General features: G+C 33.6%; 11 protein-coding genes across 11 annotated transcripts; 4 read left to right on the top strand and 7 right to left on the bottom strand.

Annotated features, from left to right (window-relative positions):
• The first annotated feature begins 37 nt into the window (after positions 1-37).
• TpMuguga_01g00870 (uncharacterized protein) lies at positions 38-1,677 on the top strand. Its single transcript, XM_761298.2, has 9 exons — positions 38-337; positions 370-674; positions 705-766; positions 812-845; positions 884-1,004; positions 1,040-1,135; positions 1,169-1,287; positions 1,317-1,462; positions 1,625-1,677. The coding sequence occupies exons 1-9, from the start codon at positions 141-143 to the stop codon at positions 1,643-1,645; spliced, it is 1,101 nt and encodes a 366-aa protein (XP_766391.1). The 5' UTR covers positions 38-140; the 3' UTR covers positions 1,646-1,677.
• Positions 1,678-1,681: 4 nt separating this feature from the next.
• On the top strand, positions 1,682-2,961 carry RAD23A (DNA repair protein Rad23). The gene is made up of 6 exons (XM_761299.2): positions 1,682-1,977; positions 2,043-2,228; positions 2,262-2,366; positions 2,396-2,458; positions 2,497-2,640; positions 2,670-2,961. Exons 1-6 carry the CDS (start codon positions 1,750-1,752, stop codon positions 2,922-2,924), a joined length of 981 nt encoding a protein of 326 aa, XP_766392.1. The 5' UTR covers positions 1,682-1,749; the 3' UTR covers positions 2,925-2,961.
• Positions 2,962-3,446: 485 nt separating this feature from the next.
• TpMuguga_01g00872 (KH domain protein) lies at positions 3,447-6,487 on the top strand. Its single transcript, XM_761300.2, has one exon. It carries the CDS (start codon positions 3,860-3,862, stop codon positions 6,452-6,454), a length of 2,595 nt encoding a protein of 864 aa, XP_766393.1. The 5' UTR covers positions 3,447-3,859; the 3' UTR covers positions 6,455-6,487.
• Positions 6,488-6,599: 112 nt separating this feature from the next.
• TpMuguga_01g00873 (uncharacterized protein) lies at positions 6,600-7,797 on the bottom strand. Its single transcript, XM_761301.2, has 6 exons — positions 7,496-7,797; positions 7,336-7,445; positions 7,140-7,298; positions 7,029-7,107; positions 6,820-6,959; positions 6,600-6,788 (listed from the first exon to the last, which is right to left on the bottom strand). The coding sequence occupies exons 1-6, from the start codon at positions 7,548-7,550 to the stop codon at positions 6,672-6,674; spliced, it is 660 nt and encodes a 219-aa protein (XP_766394.2). The 5' UTR covers positions 7,551-7,797; the 3' UTR covers positions 6,600-6,671.
• A 44-nt stretch (positions 7,798-7,841) lies between these two features.
• Positions 7,842-9,200, bottom strand: PBE2 (Proteasome subunit beta type-5-B). Its single transcript, XM_761302.2, has 7 exons — positions 8,954-9,200; positions 8,613-8,888; positions 8,475-8,582; positions 8,329-8,441; positions 8,166-8,257; positions 7,986-8,072; positions 7,842-7,917 (listed from the first exon to the last, which is right to left on the bottom strand). The coding sequence occupies exons 1-7, from the start codon at positions 9,053-9,055 to the stop codon at positions 7,895-7,897; spliced, it is 801 nt and encodes a 266-aa protein (XP_766395.2). The 5' UTR covers positions 9,056-9,200; the 3' UTR covers positions 7,842-7,894.
• Positions 9,201-9,229: 29 nt separating this feature from the next.
• Positions 9,230-11,015, bottom strand: TpMuguga_01g00875 (uncharacterized protein; the record flags this gene model as incomplete). Its single annotated transcript, XM_061305091.1, has 8 exons — positions 10,814-11,015; positions 10,666-10,769; positions 10,493-10,624; positions 10,308-10,463; positions 10,127-10,277; positions 9,463-10,093; positions 9,316-9,431; positions 9,230-9,282 (listed from the first exon to the last, which is right to left on the bottom strand). The coding sequence occupies exons 1-8, from the start codon at positions 10,974-10,976 to the stop codon at positions 9,230-9,232; spliced, it is 1,506 nt and encodes a 501-aa protein (XP_061161663.1). The 5' UTR covers positions 10,977-11,015.
• A 121-nt stretch (positions 11,016-11,136) lies between these two features.
• Positions 11,137-11,819, bottom strand: TpMuguga_01g00876 (putative integral membrane protein). Its single transcript, XM_761304.2, has 4 exons — positions 11,573-11,819; positions 11,415-11,471; positions 11,301-11,375; positions 11,137-11,248 (listed from the first exon to the last, which is right to left on the bottom strand). The coding sequence occupies exons 1-4, from the start codon at positions 11,690-11,692 to the stop codon at positions 11,156-11,158; spliced, it is 345 nt and encodes a 114-aa protein (XP_766397.1). The 5' UTR covers positions 11,693-11,819; the 3' UTR covers positions 11,137-11,155.
• Positions 11,796-13,096, bottom strand: RAB2A (uncharacterized protein). Its single transcript, XM_761305.2, has 7 exons — positions 12,806-13,096; positions 12,506-12,728; positions 12,348-12,475; positions 12,202-12,275; positions 12,103-12,171; positions 11,995-12,037; positions 11,796-11,932 (listed from the first exon to the last, which is right to left on the bottom strand). Exons 1-7 carry the CDS (start codon positions 12,852-12,854, stop codon positions 11,871-11,873), a joined length of 648 nt encoding a protein of 215 aa, XP_766398.1. The 5' UTR covers positions 12,855-13,096; the 3' UTR covers positions 11,796-11,870.
• A 136-nt stretch (positions 13,097-13,232) lies between these two features.
• On the bottom strand, positions 13,233-14,395 carry TpMuguga_01g00878 (uncharacterized protein). Its single transcript, XM_061305092.1, has 6 exons — positions 14,075-14,395; positions 13,898-14,020; positions 13,784-13,848; positions 13,651-13,724; positions 13,496-13,609; positions 13,233-13,464 (listed from the first exon to the last, which is right to left on the bottom strand). The coding sequence occupies exons 1-6, from the start codon at positions 14,140-14,142 to the stop codon at positions 13,273-13,275; spliced, it is 636 nt and encodes a 211-aa protein (XP_061161664.1). The 5' UTR covers positions 14,143-14,395; the 3' UTR covers positions 13,233-13,272.
• Positions 14,396-14,471: 76 nt separating this feature from the next.
• TpMuguga_01g00879 (RNA recognition motif family protein) lies at positions 14,472-15,702 on the top strand. The gene has a single exon (XM_061305093.1). It carries the CDS (start codon positions 14,771-14,773, stop codon positions 15,653-15,655), a length of 885 nt encoding a protein of 294 aa, XP_061161665.1. The 5' UTR covers positions 14,472-14,770; the 3' UTR covers positions 15,656-15,702.
• Positions 15,703-15,743: 41 nt separating this feature from the next.
• Positions 15,744-17,430, bottom strand: RIOK1 (RIO1 family protein). The gene has a single exon (XM_761308.2). The coding sequence runs from the start codon at positions 17,313-17,315 to the stop codon at positions 15,753-15,755; it is 1,563 nt and encodes a 520-aa protein (XP_766401.2). The 5' UTR covers positions 17,316-17,430; the 3' UTR covers positions 15,744-15,752.
• Between the last annotated feature and the right edge of the window lie 20 nt (positions 17,431-17,450).

Genomic DNA, 17,450 nt, shown 5'->3' on the forward strand with positions numbered 1-17,450 from the left:
AGGTTATGATTCCAGAATCTGTTATTTTAATTAAATTAAATTCTGTTTTTAAAAAAATAATATTAATAAAAATGAATGTAGTAATTTTAAAATGTTTTTTACTGTTTGTTATAAAAATGAAATAACATATTTTTTAAACAATGAACATATCACACATACTGTTTAATAACTCAAGAATTAAACATTCAGCAAGGTTTTTAAAGCCACCCGGATTCTTTAAAAGGGCTGAAATGAGAGAGAAACCTCACAGGAGAACAGGGCCATTTGAGAATCCTGTGAGAAGGTTTGTTCGTCTCCGAGAGAAAGCAAGATTGTTCTCACAACTTCCAGCTCCAAGGTAATTTGTTTTCAGCGACTTAAAATACACAGACATGTGCCAATACCAAAGCCAATACTACCAACTCTGCTAAAACCACTTGAATATGTACCCAAAGTATCACCTGAAGTTTTGGAGAGAAGGCTTGAATTCCTACTTGGAGATAAAGCAAAGCAACAACAACTCCACGCAAAAATGAGGCCAGGGTTAACTCCCTACCAGGCTGAGTTATATATGTGGGAGAGACAAATGAGAGACTTGAGGAGGGTATACAGAGCTCAGTACTTCCAAAAACTCAACGAGGTGACTGAAGAGGAAAGACTTAGGCAATACAATCTGTACCTTAAAGAGACCAAAGGTATTTATAAACTCTTAATTTAAAAATTAGAAAAATTCGCTAAGAGAGAGGAAATAAGAAGGTCAATTCATGAAGAAAAAAAGAGAAAGGCGGTATGATAGTTATTTATTTCGTACACTTATCTAAAAATTGATTAGATTTTGAGGGACACTATGGCAATTGAAAAGAAAGGTTTGATACACCGTAAAACCATTCCAATATTTTTTTAGTTACTCAATCACTTGAGCTTGGTAGACTTTCAAGCAAAAAGATCAAGAATATATATTGGCTAAATAAGCTGCAAGGAGCCATAAATTATGATGAAGACAAAAATAATGTTAACATAGAAGAGTAAGTTACATAAATTATCTAATAAAAATGTTTAGTATAAATGTCGCGAAGCTGGCAAGTGACCTGGGACATCCAGCGGAAGATTCAAAGGAAATCAGACAGAAGATCATGACGGGGAATCTATTTTTCAGGTAAACAATAAGATTCTTTATTGGACATTGTAGAAAAATACTGAAGGAATCGTTCGAACTAATGCCCGAGGATATGTTCAGGTACGAAGTTATGGATGAAGAGACACTCACACCAGAAGAAAGAGCAAAGTTAACATATGGAGTGCTAACAGGTAATGAAAATAAGTAATAAATAGCATAGATGAGGAAAAACTCGAACTTCTGGATAAGAAAATCAACATTCTTAACGAAAAAATCGACCAGGACTCTAAATTGAAGGGGAAATCAAAAGAGAATCTGTATATTCAGCTAAGAGATCATCTAGAAGCTGCAAAACTGGCATATCTGGTAAGTGTTAAAAATATTAATCGAAAACTTTTGTCAAAATATTACAACTCCATACTTATTTCAAATTGTTAATGGAAAAGAAATAAAACAGCTACAAAATAAAAATGACGTTATTATAAAATATATTTAAATAATAATTAAATGTTGATCTTTTTTATTCAGGAGAAAAGTGTAAAATCATGATAGTGGAAATTGTGTAACATATTAGACTTCTTAAATCTACTGCTCACTATATATGTTGTGATATATTTAAAATTATTTATTTATTATATACATATATATTTGGGATGAATCTTAAAGTTAAGACTCTTAAGAACGTCCAAGTTGATGTCGACGTTCCCGATACTGCATCAGTTGAGGATTTAATGAACAAAGTGGCCGAATCGTTCCCTAATATGCAAGCGGAATCTCTAAAGCTAATTCACGCTGGGAAAATACTAAAAAAAGAACTCCTTCTTAAGGATTATTCCGACATTAAGGATGGAGATAAAGTAATTGTCATATCGTCCAAGACGGTGAGCAGAATTCTATACATTTACATAGTTCAAATAATAAATATAAACATAAATATGCCTTTTAGCCTGATCCTTCTAAACATCAAGACCCAAACAGTCAACCTTCCTCTACAACTACACCCACATCTAAGGCTCCACAACCATCACCTCTTGACAATAGTCCTCACCAACCCTCTAGTGGGCATAATGTTTCTCAACAAACTTACGAAACCGTGTCGTCTAAGTTGGTTATGGGATCAGAACTAGAACAGGTAATTCCTCTTACACATTAATGTAATTTATAGAGCATTAATCGTATTTGTGAAATGGGTTTTGAGAGGCCACTTGTTGAACGAGCAATGGCTGCCGCTTTCAATAATCCGGACCGAGCAGTGGAGTTTTTATCAACGGTATTTTTACCTTTCTCAAAGGTTTTTAGGGAAACATTCCAGTTTCTAATATGCCAAACATTGATCACCAAAATGTGACCGCACCAGAACATGTATGTTTTTTAGCAAATTTGTTAATTTCCATTATCAGGGTCATTCTGGTGGCGAGGATGTGCTTCAAATGATACAGTCGCACCCAATGTTTGAGCAGTTGAGTCAAGCGGTTCAGTCTGACCCACAGCTGCTTCAACAGCTGCTTGAAAGCTTGGGCCAAACGCACCCTGAGCTTTTGCAGGTATTTTCACCCATTTTAACTCCCGTCAGACTATAATCCAAAGACAAGACGAGTTTATGGAGTTGTTAAACTCTGGAGCTGGTGCCGAAGCCGACCCGTATTCTAACACGGAACACAATCCAAACATAATATCACTGACACCGGTGGAAATGGAAAGTATAGAACGTCTTGAAGGCTTAGGATTCTCTAGACCGGCGGTTATCGAGGCATATCTAGCTTGTGATAAGAATGAGGAGCTTGCTGCAAACTATTTACTCGAGAACTCTCATGATTTTCAAGAATAATACCTTTATGGTCAATCTATTATAATGTATTGATTCTATTTCTTATAAACTAGAATTATCCAGTAATACAGATTAAGTAATTATAATAGAATTTTCAAATATATACTATAATTAACGAAAAATAGAAGACTAAAAGGTAGAATTACCACTGTATGATAACTGAGTTACCGAATCAATATAACATGTATAAATTTGATGACAAAGCGGGAATAAAAATAAAAAATAAAAAAATTAAATAATCTTGAATTATAAATATTTGGAAATTAAGAAAGTTATGCTAGGGTTTTAGGTTAATATATATAAGGAGGCTAAAAATACATGTGTATTTGAGATAGAAAGGAGTAATAAAGGAGTAGCATGAAAAGTGCAAAGAATAAAGCAACACACCCCAAAATTTTTCGTTCAGTAGTGGAATAGAAAAGGAGAAATATTAAAGGGACGCCCATTGATGTGCCATGATGTTGAACATGAGATAATGGGGGTTAATATCGAGGCAGAATAATAAATCATTTTGTACAAGAATTTCAACCTCCCATCCCATTTCATACATTTTTCATGTATCTTTATGATATTGTATAATAAAGTTTTTGTTCTCCGTATGATATTAAACAATACAATTGCCATACCCAATTGAAGAATTTTCTAAATTCATGTTTAATTTATTCATGATACTCCCTCCATTGATTACATAATTCTATATGAAATTCTAAAATTTCAAGCTATTTTTAATCTTGTTATGACTTGTTAAGAGAGTCTAGTTCAAATTGTTACCACCACTGCTATCATAGTCAATAGTTTCTTTCACCACCAATAGGTGTTTTATCGTAAACATAAATTAAGGATATTTTTTTAACAACAAATATTTAATTGGAATCTTTTTTCAATTTCGCAAATCGTGTAATTCTAGGTCAATTCCGCAGATTTACCTGTCTAGAATGACCAGTGACTCAGATGAAGTTTCCAGAAATGGCGACTTGAATAATTTACAGAAGGATGACGATGGTTTCCAAAAGGTCTTAACACCCTTCGAGCGAAGAGTATTGAAAAAGAAAACTGCCGACTTCAAACAAGTGTCGTTGGCAGACTGTAATACACTGCAAAACTCAATTATTACCCGCCTGAAAAAGAGAGGTTTAGATTTAACAAACGATCCCGATCATACGAGTTTAGAGTCCAGCAACCTGGAACTTGAAGAGGTTCATGAAATTATAGCCGACCTCGATGAAGCCATTAATGGAGTCCTATACCAGGCTGAAAAGCCAGACCAAAATCTATCAGTGACTGAATTGGAAAATAGAATTAAAGTTGCTAAGAATACACTTTGTCAAATGAAGACGAAAAAGAAGGGGTCTATATCTAAGGAGGAACTGGACAACGCAACCAAGGAAACTGATGTGTATGTAGCGTACCTTCAACACCAAATGACACTAACGAAAGAGTACCAAAAGTTAAAGAACGCCCAGGTTTCTTTACTAAAGCTTAAAACATTCTTAAAGGATTATATAAACTACAAAACTCGTCTAAGAAATTCTGCTTCCAAGGTCGAGAAAAACAAGGTGACAACACCCACCAGTGACCCAAAGGTGTTGGGAACAACAAAGAGGACCGTAGACTATGTGTACGACTTTATTAAGGAGATGAAGGACCGAAATGGAAGGTCCGTGGATGTAAACGATTTAACGAGTCGCGATTTCAGAGTAGAGGACGGAACTAAGTTCCAGCCACCATACACTTACTTACAGAAGCTAAAACAGAAATTTGAAGTCTTTATCGACAAAACCGGGACGAAACCACTATTATTATCAGTTTATGGGTGTAAAGATGACGTGAATAGGTGTGTAGAATTTTTGTCGAACCTTGACCTATCGCCACAAAACAAGGTTCCCATGACATTCTCCAAGTATCGAGTGCTGCTGGAAATGGAGGACAAATATAACGTGCTCTTGAACTACAATTCAAGAACAATGGACATTTTAGGCAAGAGTTCGGACGTGAAGTCGTTTTTAGAATATGTGGACTCAACCACAAAAGACGGCCGGGAAAAGGACAAGGAACTCAACAACTCAGTCAAGTCCAATGACGTGACTGACGTCGCTGGAGACAACGACAAGTTGTACGACTACTACGTCCTTAGAGCGCTAAGTGGCAAGTTCAGGCCAAACGTGCGTGAACTTGAGACTGAGTACGGAGTGGGGATAAAGTTCGACTTGACTCCAAGAAACGGATTCGCCAAGGTTTCATTTGTGCCCCTGCTCAATAACACAGTTGATGGCTGCGTGAAGAAGTTCACCAATTACGTGGATGAATATGGGTACAAGGAACTGGGAAAGCTGAGTAACGAGGAACTATCGTTCCTAAGTGATAATGATGTGCTTAAAAAGAGGTACAGATCACAACACACCACTTTGGTTAAAGTAGCTGATAAGGTGTTTGTTGTAGGGCTGAAAAAGTATTTAAACTTCGGCTTTAATAGGGCTCAAAGCCTGTTGGAGTCAAGACAACTTCCGCCTTATAAGTTCAAGCTCACCAGTTCTCAGTTTAACCAGGTCAATCCTCACCTCAACACTCTCCAGGACCAGAAGGGAGTATACATTACCACGACATCGAACCACTCAAATAGCAAAGAACGAGAAAAGGAACATAACGACTTGGACGATCACAAGAGCGGGGGTGAGAAGGACGTCACTCTCCTACTTTACGGAAGCGCTGTACAGCAGAAGGACTGTGTTTCAGCCCTTAACGAGATGATAAAGTGTTTTGTGACGAGAGAACTACCACTTTCTGGAGTTGAGTATAATTTGTTGTTGGAAGAGAAGAATAGGCTAAGTGAGTACGAGGCTAAATTTAAGCTTAAGTTGTCTCTATCGAAAAATACCTTAACCCTTTCTGGACCCAAACCACAAGTTGAAGCTGTTTTAGAAGATCTTAAGGCTCTTTTCTCAAGAGTGGTCTATTTTACCCTCGACCCCCCAACAATGCCGGAACTTATGAACCAAGCCCTTGTTTACGCAGTTATGGCCGTGCCCCAAAAGTTCATTGGAAAGATAATAGGGAAAGGCGGCTCTACCCTAAAGCACATTTTGCTCCAAACCTCCCTCAATAACCTCATTGTAACAAAGTCCTCACACTTCAGCCATGAAGCCTCAAACAGCGTTGAAAACACGCACCTCCTAAACCACGACAATCCCAACTCCACTCATAACAAAGCTCTCCCTAATAATGTTCGCGACCACAAGGAAAAGAAGTCCAAAGGTAAGAAGGAAAAGGAAGTGGACGTCCTTTTCATGATTGGAAGTCCCCTTAGCGTCCACACCACAGTTTCGCTGATCAGGCACGTCCTCGACTCTGACGACGACGTCTTGTTGACGAAGGCGGATTCCAGAAACTTGTACGACGAGTACACCAGCAAGCACTCGTTCATGCGCAGAACGATCTCAAACTACTCCTCATCCACGTCTTCATCAAGCAAATACAAGGCTGATGTTAAACTCGACATTAACGACATGGATAACTTCCCCTCATTGTATTAAATCGAATTTTATTTTTAATTTATTACTTTTATATTTGTAAATTGTTTTATTTAGTTTATTTTTAGTCTTTTTGGTGAATATTTAGTGTATTTAGAGTGTTTTAGTTAATTTATTGTTTAATGTGTTTATTAATAGTCTTATATTACGCTTAATTTCCTACTTAAGAAGTAGTACTGTTAACGTACTGGTACACTTTATAAAGTAATACATTAGGGTGTTAGAGAAATGGAACTAGAAGTGAGTCAGATAAAGCCTTGTAAGCCACAGGCATCTCATTTAGGAATTCATCCTTCTGAGAACGAGTCCAACCAGAAGCGAGCATATTCAAAACGTACTAAAAATATATATAAGAAATGTAAAAAAACCTCTAAATTTTGGCAGTCAGGGTCGTAAAAAGCAGATTTCATCTTATTTACAAGTCGAAGGTGAGCTCTGAAGTTAGTAAGTAGAGTAGTCTTGGAAACAGACCAGTCCTTGAAAAAAACATAACAATGAGATAGAAACCCTAAAATTATTAGTGAGTGAATAGATCAATTATGGATATTTTTGGATGATTGGACTGATGTAAACATACGATATGGACTAGTGTCAGGTAAAGATATCAGAAATTCAATATATTCTTGACAAGGAACGGATAAGGGAGGCGGATCAACCTAAGAAAATTGAGTAAATAAAATAAACAAACGCTTAATAGTGACGAGATATATGCGATATCAGTTTCAAGTCTAGGTAAAAGCTCTGAAGGACCCATTTCGTTAAGTGGTCTGAATTCAGGCCTGGTTTCAAACTCTTTGTTAAACACACTAGTGACTCCTGCGATGTTAGTTAAAAATTTCAAGCCGGCCTAAAATGATAATTATGGCATGGAATATAGAAAATACATTTCTATCAAAGTTCTCTGATGACTGTTTCTTAAGAGTTAAGGGTTTGAGGGATTCTGTAATCTCCACCATCCTGGGAATGACTTCCTGAACAATAAATCCCCTAAGAACTATTTTAATAAATTAAAACAAAGATTAGTTAAAATAAATTAATGTGTGCCTTTTAGGATCAATGTCATAGATTTCAGAGCCAGGGTTGTTGAAAACAAGAGCATCGTTGACACTCGGGCTCAATCTTTGCCAGTATCTCATACGAAGTTCCCTGTGGAGCTGTTTAGAAAACTCGGAACGTCTTTTTTTCTCATCTCTACTAATGCGATTCGTTACTTTGATTTTCCTAAGGTATGGTCTAGGGTTGGAATATGCGAATGAGGATTCCGAGCTTAAATATATACATTTTGCCGAAATTATCCAAATTAGTATCAAGTTTATTATTAAAATCGATTCAAAATACATATAAAACTAATATACAAAAAATGAATGAAAAATTATCCACACATGTGTAGTGAAGAGAATAACATTAAGTGTAATATCATTAAATTAAGTGGAAAAAAATTAATTACATGGCATCTCCAGGCATTCCTGAATATAATTTAATAATAGTAATTTTATATTTAGAATATAAATTTAACTAATGTGCACATTTTTACCTTTCTTATCGGCATATAGATAATGAAGCTCATTAATATCACGACGATCAACCAATTTAGTCCAGCCATCCTTGTGAACGTGATATACTACAATAGTTATTATCTTAGTATATAGAATATGTTTGTTGATTTAATAGATAAATGGTGTAATTGAGTATTTGTTAATTATAGTTATCATACAGTTGACAAATCCTCCTGAGAATCCGTCTCTATGTCCAGCTTGGTAAATGGCCCTGGTTCCAAGCTCTACGGCCTCTTCAAGTGACATATCACTAAAACAATTATTACACAGCCATATAAAATTTTGATAATATGTAAGTATGCAATTAGTTAGGTTGTAAACCTTCGATATCCCTGGTCAATAACACCGTAGGCAAACATTGATCCGGAGCCTACGCTAAAGAGCTTCCCCTTAACCCTTTCACCCTCACTGCTGACATAGTATAGACCAGGCCCCTAATAAATACTTTATTTTATTGGGTAACATACGTTCAAGTCATATCCAGCGATCATTGTGCCTGCTGATAGTCCGTAACCCTTGAAATAGTAAAAGATGTTAGCAAGGATCTGAGAAGCAGCTCCAACAGAGATACGACACTAAAAATAATATAAAATCTTATATATTACCTGATTTCTAAGCTCATGTAATCTGCACAACTTTGCTAGGTGTCTTTCCCAGTATGAACAGTCCGCAGCTCCACCTGCCATAGTTCCCAGAAGATACGAGTTTATCTCAATAACTTTACTGACGCTCTGAGTTGATACTATTGGACCCATCGACGCTCTACTATCAACTGCAAGGATAACTCCGTGATCAAAAATAAACCCTAGCGTTGTTGTTCCCTTTTTAAAATTCTTAGCGTTTTGTGCTTCCTGGGCCATATATGTGTTTAACATATTCACCTAAGCAGATTTAAGGATAAATAATAAAAAAATTAAAAATAAATTGAAAAATTGTAAGAATATACCTCCTTAATTGGAAACATCTTGAATCCGTTCCTTAGAATGTCAGTTGCGTTTCCTGACTGGATGACAACATCGTCGCAAGGCCTTAAATCACTTTCTTCCATTTTATTTAAATAAATAAATTAGTTTTTAAATAAAATTGAAGTATTTGTCATAAATATAAAATTTAAAATAATATTAGTTCAATCAACCTATTGCCCAATTGCAAAGTTAAATACCAAAATTAATAATCAATACACATAATCTAAATATAAACAAAAGTTATTATCAAATTTATTTTACGATATTAGTTGGGTTAATATTTCCATGAAATCGTCATACTTTGTGTATTCTGAAATTTTTATTATATTATTCCTACACATACCTTTATGTTTATTGAATATTTCATACAGAGTGTATGCGTTGTTCTTATTTAATTCTTCTAGGTGATTTAAAGCTATAATACTCTTAATTTTTGAATACAAAATTTCTTCATATACACTAAATCATTTATATTTCGCATTTTTCTTACCCGAATTTATTGTAACAATCTAGGATCTTAATAATCGTATTCAACTCAGTCTTTTCCTGTTCCAGCAGTCCAATAACATCTTTTGACCATTTTCTCATTAGTTTTTGTATAACTATGAGTATAAGGTTGTTTTCACCAACACTCTTTATTTCATTAAAATCATTTAACCCATTTGAAACACAGAATAATTTGGTTATTGCAACGAGTGTATTACTTAAATCTATGAGGTTTAAATCCATCCTAATTGTCACCATATGTTCAATTATCTTTAAGAGTTCTTGCTGTCCAAGTTCAAATGACCATTTTGAGAATGACACCAATAGGTTCGAAACAAATTCCATTTTAAAACACTGTAAGGTGGTTAGAGATCGACCCTTTATTGACTGAACTATTTCATCTATGATTTCATGGTTCAATGATATGTTTGAGTTAATTAGAGTAGATTTTATGCTCCCAAGGGCATAAAGTGAATTAGTGAGATCACTTGGAGATGAAAATCTAACTCTTGAAACTATTTCATCTCTGCATTCATTCTGAATATCATTAAAATTATTCTCAAATATCATGAACCCATTCAGCACTCTCAACAACTCAAATATATTACACGAGTTTAAATTATTTACTAAACTACCTACATTTATATTATCAATATTGTTAAACTAACTTGAAAAGGTGTTGAAGAGCTGTTCGTTGTAGTATCCAAGGGTTACAAATGCGTTTATAATTACACTTAGTTCCTGCGGAGTGAAGTTGAAATACCGAAAAAACTTTAGTATATGGTTAGAAATTTTAGATAAAAATATCTTGTCAGTATCCTAAATCATATTTATAATAAAAAAACCTACTCCAGACTTTGATATTGCGTTTAGTATCATACACATTTCAATTGAGGTCCTAAATTCGTATAGCCTTGTCGAGATTTCAAATTTTAAAATGTTATAAAGGTCTGGTGTTAGCATTTTCCCTTTTGAGTATGCTGATAAAACCATCGAAAGATACACCTACAGTAATATTAAATCAACTTTAATACCGATGTAAAAAAAGAGACTTTCTTTATTATTTGAGGAATCAAAAGTTCAAACAACTCTTTATCATATATTCTGGCCCTTGAAAGGCCATTTAGTAGTAATGCTATGTCCATTGGCTTAAATTCCAAATGCCTCTAACAAATAATTAACAATAAAATCATCTGTTATAACATACTTCCTTTGATTTTAATAGTATTGAATCCCATTCCGATCTGTTAAAATTTAAATTTCGTGCTAATTTATTTGCGTAAAGTGATATCTGTTCCACTCGATCATTTTCTAAAAGAAAAATTAAAATAATTCTTAAGTAAATAGCGTTATACCTCTGTAGAAAGGCCTTTTCATGCGTTCTCTTAATTCATACTTGTCGTATGAATGGAAGGTTGTGAAGTATGAAACTCTGCGATAAATGCATCGAGAATCGATGTTAAAAAACCTAGGAACATTTTTGATTTTCGAAATTTGAGAACTCCGAAAGTTAATCATTACAAAAACATATTTGAAAAATAATTAAAAATATTTAAACAAACATAACAATGAATATTTTTATTAGAATCTACACCACTTAATACAATAATAAAAAAATAAAATTTATATTTTAAATGTGTTAATAGATTTAGATGTAAAATATATTATAACGTATCAATAAACTCCATAATAGATTATTATCTGCTTAAAAGTCTCCTGAACAGGATAAACAAGAAAAGGAGAATAAATGCCACAATTAAGGCAAGAGCCCAAAGCGGGAGTTTTAACCCCTAAAACAATTATTATTATAAACTCTTTGGTATAATAAAATAAGAAACGAACGTATCCTCGGGCTATTTTATTCATATTTATCAGAGTAGTGTTGAGCGATAGGGAAGCAGAATTGAACACTTTTGACTAAAAATTAACATTTTAAGTGTAATTTGTTAAACTAACCACAGAAGATAAGTGAGCCTTGGATTTTTTGAGTTCATTGTGCATATTCGTACTAATCTGAATATAATAATTGCCAATTAGTTGAGTAAATTGTGTTAAAATAACAAAAAAATCGTTTATATACATATATATATTTATATTAATAATATTTTACGTACATTTTTTAAGCTATCAACTTTGCATTCCAGGTCAACTACGAATGTATCATCGGAACCGAACCGGTTAATATCCGATACCGTAGATTGCGATAGATGTTTATTTGATTTATAATACGACATGTTTAAAAATAGTACACATTTATAAATTAATATAAAAATTAAAATATTGAAAAATAAATTATGAATGACACATGTTACTATATAAATTGGGTAGATTAGTTGATAAATCTTTAAAAGATATTAGCAAAAATTAAACAGCATTATTTCAGGTAAATTTGAATAAAAATGACGATAATATTCAGCGATGAGCACAACATGAAAGGTTGAGAAAACCTCCACCATCACGAAGTGATATATTTCCTAAAATGAAAATAAGTAAAAATATACATTTAATAATGATGTGATAGCTAGGATAAACATACTTCTACTTGAGACTCCCATTGGTCCTCTCTTTACTCCTTGTACCTTGAGAAATATGTTACATGGCCAAAATAACTTATGTATATACTATATATATAATGGATTATTACCCCTGATTCAATGTCAAACAAGCCATTTTTGACATTTTCGTATATTAACTCAGCCGTTGTCAAAAACGCCTATAAAATGTATAAAGTATTAACACTTACAGCCTCCACGTTGTAATCACCTTTAGCGGAAGTCTCCATGTAAATGAGGTCATTTTGGTCAGCAAATTGCTTGCCTATATATTGTTTCATCATTGTAATGAATTAATGTTAAATAAAGTTACATAATTTATTATAATGTATTGTACCTTCGTGATATTCAACTTCCCTAGATGCAACATCAGTTTTATTCCCGATTAGTATGATCGACATAGTAGGAGACCCATGATCTCTGACCTCTTCAAGCCATTTGGTAAGATGTTCAAAAGTCGATCTCCTAAACATTTGTAAAACGGAGAAATGATACCTCGAAATGTCGAATACAAGCAAAGCTCCTGCTGCTCCTCTGTAGTACGATCTAGTGATTGAACGAAACGACTCCTGACCAGCCGTGTCCCAAATTTGTAACTTAATTTGTTCTCCTTGTACAGTTATGAATCTGGTTCCGAATTCAACACCAATTGTTAAATCGTGGTCAGGTTTAAAGCGTTTGTCTGTAAACCTCAACAGGAGGCAACTTTTCCCAACACCTATAAAAAAATATATTTTTAGATATAATAAAATAGTAAGGAATTAAATGTAAAGGTATAATTATATGATTCATTACCTGTATCACCAATAATAATGTACTTGAAAAGGTATTTATAGTATGACATTGCGAGAAGTTGAGTTTTAAAAAATACTAGATGACAACAAAAATGTGAAAAATAATATATACACAGAATATTAGTACAGTCGAGAGAAGAAGGTGCAAATAGTGTCGTCAAAATGTATCAACTAGTAAACATTTTTATTTTAATGAGACCAGATATAAAAAATGAATATTCCTAATCTAATCTAATCAAAATTTCTATATAGATTGATTATCTACTTAAAAAAATTGTATAAATTCGTGAAGTTATGATGGGGGTATGAAATTACAAAAATAGATATAATGTGTTGGTCATTTAATTCAAATAATTATTTTTTGTATATTTTTACTCATTTTATAATGATACAAGAAGTTCCAATTGTAGGTTATTTTAATTAATACACACAATTTACATGAGATTAAACATCATTATATTTTAAATTTTAACCAATCAAATGGCTTAAGATTTTTTCTATGATAATTTTTCTTTCATTTATGTTAGAATCTCCTGTTATCTTAACATCTTCCTCATTAAATTCATTTTTCAGAATCGACGTCAATATTTCCGTTTTTAAAATTCCCAAACACCCTTTAATTCTCAAGTTCAATTCTAGATTCTCTAAATCTTTTATTTCCTAATCACTTGCTATTTAAAATTGTACTAACTATAATTTCCGATTCTTTTCTATCTGACGATTGTATCCCTACACATTTATCTCTCAATTGACCATTTCTCCCATCAACATCTGCTTCTTTTAGCAGAACTTTTTTCTTGTCCTTCTAAATACACAAAGGTATTATTTAAATCAATTTTATCTAACCTTTGCTCCTTTTATTAAATCTATTCCGTTATGTTCCTTCCTTTCATTTAATGAATCTCTGGTGAATTTTGGAACTATTAAACATTTGAATACACTAATTGAATTCTATGTAATATATTCTAATTAATCATACAATTGACTAGAGGAAGATAGTTGAATTGACTTATTCTCGTCTTATGATTTATATTAGATTCTGGCCTAGATTAATATTTTAGAACAAATTAATCATGAATTATTTATTTTTTACTTTTTATCATTATCATTAATGTTTAATGATGTTACTGTATCTTGAGTGGTGATTTGCGATAACTCTCTGTTGCCAACAATAACCTTATTGACAAGGCTAGCGTGGCCTAAATCATTCCCGTTTCTATATATTTTGGTTATTAATGTTTATATATCATATTTAAAGGTTGAATTTTACTTTATTTGGCTATGGCTCTCTATTAACGATCTCAGATCCACAAGGGACATCCTCTGACTGTTGACCATTTATAAATATTGAACGGATCAACATTTTAAAAATTTTAATCAAATTAAAGTATTAAAACATGTGTAGGGAATTTTGTAAGGAAGTGGGAAAATAATGGAAATTTGAGTGAAAATTTTGAACCAAAATCAATGTAAATACAATGGAATAAAGGAAATGAACTTTATTTATGTATCCATTGGGTAAATCTATAGCGATATGCATTCCTTGGATTTTAAAAATATTTTTAAAGCGCCAAAGTTGTATATATATTCCTAATTAGATGCAAATTAAGTTGACCGCATGTCTGCTGCCCAATATTATTCTATATTTGAGGGGAAAATATTATAATTTATTGTTTATGTATTTATATATTTTAATTTATTTGTAAGTTTATAACTTGATCTTGTACTAACTTTGTTTTAATCTGATTTCAAACATATATTTGTGTTTATCGTATTATTTGTTTCAATTTTAAATTTTAAAGATATTCTTCTAAAAAAGATAAATTTGATAAACCTGGATTTAATATTAAATTATAAATCACTAAATCCATAGCGAGAATTTAAAATATTTTAGTAACTAGTTCTCGTTAATTTCATTCAATTATATGATATATGTATAGTAGCCACATTATTATTTATTAGTAAGATGGTAGAAACCACCGAGAGTTCTGACACCAAAAACTTCTATAACGCAAGTCCACTTCTGACTGAGAGTGACTATGAGTCTCTGAAGATATTCGCAGGAGGCCTCACCAGGTCGACAACTCCAGAGGACCTGAAGGCGTACTTTTCCAAGTTTGGAGAGGTGACTCATACCGAAATCGTTCGGGATAAGAATTCAGGTAGGAGCCGCGGTTTCGGCTTCGTTACTTTTGCCGAAAGGGAATCTGTAAATACAGTTCTCAGGAAGTCTCACACGATAGACGGCGTTGAAGCGGACGTTAAATTGGCGGTTAGAAAGGAAAAAGCTAAGATTCTTGCTCCTCAATACGACCAGACAAAACGAATCTTCGTTGGCGGAGTGTCAGAAAAGATTACCGAGTCCTACTTCAGAGACTATTTCGCTAGATATGGACCTATCGCATCCTACAACTACCTTGTCGACAGAGCTACAAACAGGCCTAGAGGATACGGTTTTGTGATTTACGAAAACATGGAAGATGCTGAAAAATCTGTCGGTCTCCACATGTCGCTTGGAAGGAACTGTGAAGCTAAGTTTGCCCAGCCCAAAAATTCCGAAAAGGAGGAAACCATGATCAACGACTTTGATTACTCTGCCTATTACTACGCCCAGGCAAACCTGCTCTACTCTCAGTACCTATCTCAAATGTACAACGGCCAGACAACCACTGAATCGTCAAACACTGACGAGTATCCCACTACAAACAGATCTAGAGAATCAAGTCCTTACCACAAGAGAGATCGTTCATATGACCGTAAAAGGTCCAGAAGAAGCCGTTCTAGGTCGAGATCCAGATCTAGGCACAGATCAAGATCTCGATCTTACAGCCGGCGGAGATACAGACGCTGACACTTTAACTTAACTTCTTTAACCTTAATATGATACATTTTATAAAATTTACAATTTATTTATTAAACATATAAATTACATAATATATTTTATTAAATTAGTTATGTTTGTTTTTAAAGGATTTTTTAATGTGTTTTGGTATCTTATGTTCTCTACGTTCCCTATTCATCTGTTTTACCATCCTTTTCCAGTCCTTTGGATCAATGCCTTCAGGAATTTTCCCGTTAAATTTAACATTATCATTCTCAGATGTCACATCAGGCTGTTCAGGTGTGTTATCATTTGGGTCAATACCACCATCAAACAAATAATCCTCATCATTGGTAAGCTTAACTCTGTTGTTAACCTCTGGTAAATTGTTTTCCCTCTCCAACTTATCCAAAACATCCACAGTTAATGATGAAAGGTTTAGATGATTAAGTGAATTCCACGAAGCCTGGTGAGAAATAAAATTTACACTTTCGTATGGTTCTTTAATAAATATTACAGGATCCTTCACCACTAACAAGTTATATACATGCCTGTAAAATGCGTTGTAAAAAGCTCTTTTCTTCATTATCACCTCCCTTAAGTGGTCAATCTTGGCATTTTTTGAAGTGTAAACCATCTTGCCAACGTATTCATCCACATCGTCGTCAACCAAGTCCAGTCTTAAATCAATATTACCAAGATCAAGGTCCATGGTTATGAAATTAAACAGCTGAAAAGAAGTTAGTATATTGAAAGAGTTATTTAGCACGGTATTAGAATGGTCACAATCAAATGAGGAATCTGAGTCTTCTTCATTTGGAGTATCAAATGAAACTGTGGTAAAGAAAGTTGTTATGTTTTCACAATCTCTCTTAAGAAAGTAAACAGCGTTTGGATGATCGTTTTCAACAGCCTGGGAAACATCTATCACAACCACCTTAGAGTCTGAATAGAGAAGGTTATACGAGGAAAAATCTGCGTGGATGAGTTTGGACTCTTGGTACAATATTCTCATGATTGAAATAACCTGGGAGTAGATAAGAAGCCATTCTGATACCGGAAGTTCACCCAAATCCTTTAATTTTGGTCCAACAGTACCATTTGAGTCATGGATAAGCTCCATCACAAGAATGTGGTCCTTAAGTGCTATAGGACATGGACAATAAATCCCTGATAAGGATATTCTACGAAGATTTCTAAACTCCTTTTCAGCCCACTGACTGACCATTTTACGTGGGTTCTTAGTGCCAACGTAGGATCTCCGAAACCTAAATTCACCCTCAATGTACCGTGATCTATCCTTGAAAATCAGTATTGAGGTTTTGTAAACCTTAATTGCAATTCTATGTTTAGTTGATAAAAGAGTGCCTTCAGATTCGTAAACATTCGCCTCCTTGCCTGTGCTTATAACTCCATAGATATAATCAAAAATCCCACGTCCATGGAGTCTTTTTAATCTAATGTATGTTCTCTTATCTAAAACCTGCTGTACAGTAACCCTTTTATCCTTAGTCAGGCCCTTCTCTAAGGAATTCCTCTTGTAAATTATGCTATTTCTAGCCAACCTCGACTCGTCGTTTGGAGATCTTTTAAAGAATAATATCCCGGTGTTATTTTCTTCAGAATCAACACTTTCCTCCTCGGAATCCGGGTCAGATTCTGAAGAAAAGTAGGATTCTTCAATTGGCATCTAAATTAAACAACTATTGACTTCAATAATGTGAAAATAAAATACTCATTATTTATTTAAAATAAAAATAACAAAACGAAATGTGATTTTAGAACCATATAGTAGAAAATTAAAACATTTTATGGCCTAATTATG

Source organism: Theileria parva, chromosome 1, assembly GCF_000165365.1.
Source record: "Theileria parva strain Muguga chromosome 1, complete sequence, whole genome shotgun sequence".
In the NCBI taxonomy this organism is placed as follows: Eukaryota; Apicomplexa; class Aconoidasida; order Piroplasmida; family Theileriidae; genus Theileria; species Theileria parva.